Source organism: Cydia strobilella, chromosome 12 (assembly GCF_947568885.1).
Source record: "Cydia strobilella chromosome 12, ilCydStro3.1, whole genome shotgun sequence".
Lineage (NCBI taxonomy): Eukaryota > Metazoa > Arthropoda > Insecta > Lepidoptera > Tortricidae > Cydia > Cydia strobilella.
In genome coordinates, this window is record NC_086052.1 from 388,417 (window position 1) to 396,706 (window position 8,290).

General features: G+C 44.4%; 1 protein-coding gene across 1 annotated transcript in view; it reads left to right on the top strand.

Annotated features, from left to right (window-relative positions):
* The window catches only part of LOC134745958 (unconventional myosin ID), an 86,457-nt gene that overhangs the window by 74,722 nt on the left and 3,445 nt on the right, over nucleotides 1–8,290 (top strand). The window contains exons 14-17 of the mRNA XM_063680107.1: nucleotides 1,561–1,675; nucleotides 2,216–2,396; nucleotides 5,354–5,547; nucleotides 7,507–7,658. Of these exons, the coding sequence (XP_063536177.1) occupies nucleotides 1,561–1,675; nucleotides 2,216–2,396; nucleotides 5,354–5,547; nucleotides 7,507–7,658 (642 nt within the window). The remainder of the gene's footprint in view (nucleotides 1–1,560; nucleotides 1,676–2,215; nucleotides 2,397–5,353; nucleotides 5,548–7,506; nucleotides 7,659–8,290) is intronic.

An 8,290-nucleotide genomic window follows, 5' to 3' on the forward strand; every position in this document is an offset into this window, starting at 1 on the left:
ACACGAGCAGGCGAAAGGATTCTATAGGTGAACCACGAGCGAAGCGAGTGGTTCTAAAATAGAATCCTGAGCGTAGCGAGTGTTTCAACGCACGAGAAGTAAAATACATTTGCGCCCGTGTGTAGCACAAAACTTTTCACCTCACTATAGCGAGGAAAGTGCAACATCCACAGGCGTTAGATGATCTTCATCACTGGAATCACTTATTTCTTTACGATATTATAACAGAAAACTCTGGAAGTTGAGTATTTTTACGCGAGTCGATGAGAAAAGGTTTTAAGTAAAAAAATTGTTGACAATGTTGACATTTCTGATGTATTAAATGTCAACGATGCGTTTTGAAATTGCATCGATTCAACTTGTGCGTTCAGAATTATATTTAACATCATTATAAAAAAACAAACGTTTCTTATGGAATTTTAAGGTTTATTATATATATTATAAAATCATTAAATAAAGCTAAATTTGGTATTTTTTATTAAATTCTCAAACCATTTATTTAATGATAATTAATATCGAACGAACCATTATCATGAGCGTTTTACGTTTTGTTATCTGTCAAGCTACTTAAACACGCTCCATCCAAGGTCAAATTACTTTCCCCACTAGTGGATAAAACGCGTTTTTCCCCGCTTGTATTGAAGGATAAACGACAACTTTCCGAGCTAGTGAGGGGAAAAGTAAACGCACCGCGCGCGACTTGTATGTGTGCGCCATAAGTATCTATGCGTTGCCGCACACACACTCAAACAAAATTTCTACTGGCGCACTGAGAAACGGGTCGAGATTTTTTTTGAGTGTGCGTGCGGTGACGACGCATAGATACTATGGCGCACAGATACAAGTCGCGCGCGGTGCGTTGTATGAAGATACATATACTTTGCCCTGTTTATACTATGGCAAAAGCGGAGATCTCGGGTTCATCGGGATCTGTTCTCCTCTACAGGTCGCATTTCTCAGCTGATTTTCGCAAAATTTCGTGAGCAGGTTCGATAATTGTATGTTATTTTTTGTCACAACAGCTTTTTTTTTTAAATAGCGTTACCATGGTAATTTATAGCTCACAGAGCCACCTCTTCTTACTTCCCCTACGTGGGGTCGGGTCTCCTTGTCATTTTGCGCCAGAGTAGTCGATTCTGGGTTGTCTCTTCTGCTCTGGACCACCGTGTGGATTTTGGTCTTCCTCTTCTTTGTCATTTCCATTTAAAGTGTGATATCGTAGCGTGGAATTGGTGATTTATTATTTTTGTATTCTTTAATTGTATATTCAAGACTAAACACCCGTATATAGCACAGAATAAGTAATAGTATTATCATACAGAACGGCCACGCACCGCCCCGCCCCGACGCGAATTACCTCGCCCCGCGACAGCAGATTGACGGCCGTTTGCCGCCGCTCAGTACTGTTTTTAAGCAACGCTACTCACACAATGACGCATGCTGCGTGTACAGACATGCCGTTCTTACATAGAAACGCAAGTGATTTTTGATGTATAGCTGTGCCCGTACCATGTGGTCCTTTGTAGTGTTTATAGTAATGGAATGTACGTATATTTACAGACGTTACTGCTACCGTCGCTACATCGCCGCCATCCAGCACGAGCTGTCCCGCCACCGCAGCGTCATCAAGTCCTGGCCGCCGGCCCCGAGGCGGGTCAACTCCGCCCTCATACAGGTATGTATTTCAAAAACCGGCCAAGTGCGAGTCGGACTCGCACACGAAGGGTTCCGTACCATTATGCAAAAAATCACAATATTTAGATCAGTAAGGTTTCACTCACTATTATTTTTAGTCGCTTTTGGCGACATGTTTCGGATTCTTCGCGAATCCTTCCTCAGGCGCTCGTGTCCGCGGCGGTTGTACGTCGTGCTCGTGCACTGCCCGCGCCGCCCGCCTCGTCGCTCGCAGCGCTGTCGGCGCGGGCAGTGCACGAGCACGACGTACAACCGCCGCGGACAACTTATAATAATTAAAAATTTGAAAAAAAAATCAAACGGAGGGGCAGAGCTGTGATCGATATACAACTAATTGTGTCAAAATAATTTCAATAATGTTAATATCCAGAGAGGAACATGAGGATTACGTTTGTATGAAAAGGCGGTTTCGCGCGGGCTTTCCACTTTCGTCTTAACAGAGTATTTTCTGCTTCATATAATTTTTAAATTATTTTGATGTGATAATTGTTGTATTTTTAAGATATGTATATTTGTCCAGGCCGCCTACCGCCGCTGGAGGGCCTACCTGACCCTCAAGCCGATCCCGCGGGCGCAGTGGCCGCAGCTCAAGATGAAGATCTGCGCCGCCAGCGCGCTGCGGGGCCGGCGGGGGGACTGGGGCGCCGGCCGGCACTGGCTGGGAGACTACCTGGCCGATGACAACTACAATCCTAAAGCTGGTGAGTTTAGATCTGCGCCGCCAGCGCGCTGCGGGGCCGGCGGGGGGACTGGGGCGCCGGCCGGCACTGGCTGGGAGACTACCTGGCCGATGACAACTACAATCCTAAAGCTGGTGAGTTTAGATCTGCGCCGCCAGCGCGCTGCGGGGCCGGCGGGGGGACTGGGGCGCCGGCCGGCACTGGCTGGGAGACTACCTGGCCGATGACAACTACAATCCTAAAGCTGGTGAGTTTAGATCTGCGCCGCCAGCGCGCTGCGGGGCCGGCGGGGGGACTGGGGCGCCGGCCGGCACTGGCTGGGAGACTACCTGGCCGATGACAACTACAATCCTAAAGCTGGTGAGTTTAGATCTGCGCCGCCAGCGCGCTGCGGGGCCGGCGGGGGGACTGGGGCGCCGGCCGGCACTGGCTGGGAGACTACCTGGCCGATGACAACTACAATCCTAAAGCTGGTGAGTTTAGATCTGCGCCGCCAGCGCGCTGCGGGGCCGGCGGGGGGACTGGGGCGCCGGCCGGCACTGGCTGGGAGACTACCTGGCCGATGACAACTACAATCCTAAAGCTGGTGAGTTTAGATCTGCGCCGCCAGCGCGCTGCGGGGCCGGCGGGGGGACTGGGGCGCCGGCCGGCACTGGCTGGGAGACTACCTGGCCGATGACAACTACAATCCTAAAGCTGGTGAGTTTAGATCTGCGCCGCCAGCGCGCTGCGGGGCCGGCGGGGGGACTGGGGCGCCGGCCGGCACTGGCTGGGAGACTACCTGGCCGATGACAACTACAATCCTAAAGCTGGTGAGTTTAGATCTGCGCCGCCAGCGCGCTGCGGGGCCGGCGGGGGGACTGGGGCGCCGGCCGGCACTGGCTGGGAGACTACCTGGCCGATGACAACTACAATCCTAAAGCTGGTGAGTTTTTAACGTAAAAGACATTTGTCTAAAAAAGAAATGACAAATAGAGATACTGTCCAGGTGGATGTTGTGTCTAGAAACCGAAATCCATATCTAAAAAAGTTGGTTTGAATTTACTTTACATACCGACATTCGAAACGTCGTCGTAAGCGCGATTCAAAACTAGTAGGTATGTGCGCAGAACGGGCTACAGTAACACCATATATTGGAAATTGCCACGATTCTAAAATCAATAGAAATAAAAGAAATGACACAAACTTTTCATGCTTGTATTTTTAAATACGGTTCTCGCGATCTAAAGAATAACTATTGAAAATTAAAAATGCTTGAGAAAAATATCTGAAAACCCTTTACAAGTTTACAAGAAACTTAATTAAAGTAACGAAATATTCAAGACTACTTTCCATCGAATCTTATACGCCATCAATTTATTTTTATACTTAGTCAAAAATCACAAACAGTAGTTATAAAGGCCAAACAAAACTGCCCTTTTTGGAAATCTGACGAAACATATTTTTCACTTCTCATGCTCGTAAAGTTGGACTTTAAGTCGTGCGTAGACGACATGAAATACAGAAATACAGACTTTATTGGTAAACATAAACAGTACATTTTACACGTCATAAACACTATTAAGTACTTAATTATAACGAAGAATGAAGTTGCTTATTATGTTCTAGAGCAGTGCAGTAAAATCATCTATTACGTCCCTTATTGACTTAGCAATAGTCCTGCATCTGCCATACAAACTGCCAGCCCTGCCGGCGCGCCCCCGCCCGCGATACAACCGAGTACTATTTACTTTAGTCTTGAATAATTACGGTAAAATAACCTAAACTATTGGATATTTTTGTATATTTTACTCACACTAAGTGAAAAGGTTTATACTTCGCATTGCTAAACCTTTTCGTAGACCGTTAACTTACAGGATACTTTATAATAGCTACGTCAGAAGCCGCTTGGAATTCGCTTCGGTGGTATGGAATCCCTGCTATGATGTACATAAAAAGAGAATAGAAAGGGTGCAAAATATATTTATTAAAGCTCTCGAATTCCGAATAAGGGGTAACTACGAAAATTACGCCTCCTCAATTTCAAGACACAACCTTCAACCTCTGTCATTAAGGCGTTCATGTAATGATCTGATATTTTTATTTAAAATAATAAATAATCTTGTAGATGCCCCTGAACTTCTACATAATATAGGTTTTCGAGTGCCTCGTAGAACAGAACGTGGTTGTCGGAGCAAAATGCTGTTCAGTGTTGGGACATGTCGCACTAAATATGCACAGCAATCATATATTAAACGCGCATGCAGGTTGTATAATGAAAAGTGTATGAACGCGGATATATTTGGCAGTTCGTTAGGGTTATTTAAGAAGAAAGTTTATTCTCTATTAAATTAGTATTAAAGCTAGGTTAAGTTATCTCATTATTTGTTAATTTCACTGTTGTCTCAGATAGCATTTCATAGTATTAAGTTTTATTAAAAATTGACGTACAGGAAACTATAGGTCAGCTTATTCACCTACATGTTTTATAAGACTGTTTGTTTCTAAATAAATAAAAAAAAAGCAGAGTGTATAACTCAGGCATAAATGTTCATTTTTATTCTCGACTATATTGGTTCTCGCTGCGATCGAACTAAAAAATTGCCTCGCATAAAAATGGATCGCTTTATGCCCTTGTTGTACAATCCACTATTTTAGACTAGACTATGGATGGTATAGAAAGCATGCCAATCTCTTATGGCAGAATTGTTGCAAAAGTGACCGCTTTCAGCTTTAAATAATAGTTCCTAATCTCTCCGGTGGCGCTAGTTAGGCTCTGGGACATGAGTATAACATGAACCATATAAGGCAACAAATAACCCGACCAAATTACGTAGGTTGTTTTTGGTAGTATTTCGGTGTATGGTGGCGCCGCCTAATTACTGTTTTTTGATGGACACTTTTCATACATAGAGATTTGGCTCCTTTATATATATAGTCTCCATGGACTAGACCTTATTTATACCCCAGTTTTAAAGCAACGTTTTTGTATTATCCAGCCGTGTACCGATCAGCGCTGGCGTCCCTGCAGAAGTCCCAGCACTCGGGCGCCGCGCTGTTCTCGTGCCGCGTGCACAAGTTCAACCGGCACAACAAGCTGGCCGAGCGCTGTCTGCTCGTCACCGACCACAGCCTCTACAAACTGGACGCTAACACGTTCAAGGTGTTGAAGAAACCTACGCCTATCACTGAGGTGAGTCAACATGTAGGAGTACCTCGAGACGTTATTTTGGACAGCATGTAAAACTTGAGCCCGCTCCACACTCTCGACAAAACTACACGAGATGATTTTGCCGGGACATTTACCGAGACTGTGCCAAATTAAAGCCTGTGCAAAACTACACGAGACTTGCCAACTCTCGTATAGTGTAGAGTGAGTATTCGTCTATGTTCGTATGCATTAATATGCGACTGACGGGAGCGCGCCAAGAGTGTAGAAGAATAGTTTCGCGCTAACACAAAAGATGATTGATCGATTTGGTGTTGACCATTTTACCGACACGAAACGGAGACAACACGAATATATGCGAGACGATACGAACATAGACGAATACTCACTCTACACTTATTCGGCAAGTCTCGTGTAGTTTTTTCGAGAATTTGAAGCGAGCTTTATGACTTGTGGATTGAAAAATCGTAAGAATAAATTCAGGATTACACTTGTAAGTTTTACTTACGTAAGTAGGGACACGGCTATACTACAGAATGAGATATGAATATCGTTATCTCATTCTGGCAAATAGCTTTGTCCCTATTTACGTAAGTAAAACTTACAAGTGTAATCCTGGCCTAATACCAGTGCCCTGTTTGTCAAAAGCTTGTAGCTTGTAATACAAGCGGAACTCACTTTTTGACAGCTTCTGTTAGAAAGGGACTTTTACTTGATTACAAGCTACAAGCTTTTGATAAACGGGGCACAGGTCACTTTTGTTTATTTTTAGTAGTGAATACCTTGTGAAACACTGATTTAAACTTTCACGATTTTTACTCATTATTATTTACAACGACGGGACTTAATCGCGTAAAATAGTTGGTTGGTTGGACGAAGGTTTTAAGATCTCATCCACATGGAACCCAGTCATTAGTAAGTGTAAGCGAAACCAAATATCGAAAGTTGAAAAATCGAATATTGCGAGTGTTGTGTGTCGACCCGGTGACATCCCTAGTGCGCAAAACGTTCAAGTTAATAAACAAGACCGAGTGCGGGTAGTTCGAAAAACTCGCGCGCCTAGAAGATGTTGATGTCAACTTTAGCCAGTCTTCTCCGAGGCCACGGGGACAACGCCGTTCTCGAAACGTCGGAGGTAAATTTAAAACTATTTTTTCTACTCGTCGAGTATAATCTGTGTATTACGACTTCACATGCAACACTACAACCTTACTCTTTTCAACGTTGGATAGTCTATGGTACTTCCGACTCAAGCATAAGAATTTTATCGATACGGTTTAGTCAATTATAAAAATTTTGAAAATAGAACTTCATACATTTCAGTAAAATATTTCTTGTTTAAGGAGACTCGATTCAATGCAAATTAGTCTACTTAAACACGCTGCTGCGTCGTATCTGCTTTGTGATTGGTTGGCCAACAATTGCTTCATAAGTCATAAACGCGCATGTGACACCCTTCATACAGCAACATCCATATCCTACGAAAACCGCTTAGCGTTGCGTGTTAGTCTCCATAGGCTACGGTGGCCAAAATCAAGAAAAAAACTGTCTTAAAATTGAATTTAGCGCGGAGCAGGTACCAGGGCCTCATGAGTTACGAGGAGGTGTCGTTGACCAACCCGCCGGGGGCGCCGGGCCCGGCGGCCGGGGCGCGTACGAGTATGAAGGTATCGCGGGTCGCGGCAGCTCGCGTATCTTAGCTGTATACTTTTGGTTTGTTTACTTAAGTATATGATTCTACTAGTTGAAAGTATTATTTTTTTGTCTCGTAGAAAAAGTATTGTATACAATAGTGATATAATCAAGCTTTTCAATCTCGTACCTTAACTTAAGCAACTCAGCAAGCTTCGTTGCTTAAACACGGTACTCGACTGAAAAGCTCTCTATTATATCACGATTGTATAAAATACTATTACGCGATTAAGTCCCGTCGTTGTAAATAATAATGAATACCTTGTGATTTGGTATAGTCGTATTGTGCAGGTGGGAGCGGTGCGCGTGATGAGCTCGGACGCGCAGCTGGTGGTGGTGAGCGTGCCGCACGCGAGGAACGACCTCGTGGTGGGGCTGGCGACCGCGGCCCACCGCGAGCTGGTCGGCGAGCTCGTCGGCGTGCTCGCCAACCGGTACCACATGTAAGTTCTCCAAGATATGTATCTGTTTTTGTTACTTCGTACGAAACTATTTCGATCTCCCTTTTCTCTCAATATTGTGTTGCCAATTTTTAACTTTTAATTATTTAATATTTATCCTTGTAAGGAGTAATAAAAACCGGCCAAGTGCGAGACGGACACGCGCACGAAGGGTTCCGTACCATTAGGGAAAAAAACAGCAAAAAAATCACGTTTGTTGTATGGGAGCCCCATTTAAATATTTATATTATTCTGTTTTTAGTATTTGTTGTTATAGCGGCAACAGAAATACAGCTATCACGGTTCATGAGATACAGCCTGGTGACAGACAGACGGACGGACAGACGGACAGCGGAGTCGGAGACTTTTGTTTAAAATTATGCTCGTTAAATTCCTCGGCTATATCACTACCTAGCGACCCGTCCCGGCTTCGCACGGGTTAACACACTTAAACTTTTGTCAAGAATCACTCTAAGGTATTGATAGGGCGAGGAGCGCGCCGGTGCCCGCCAGTCCGACCAATTAAAGAAGGCTCCCTTTCCATGCATATTATTAGCAATCAGTTAGCTTCTTAACTCAGTCGAATAATATAATGAAAAAGCACGCGTGTTTAATATCTAGGATTATGAGCCAAA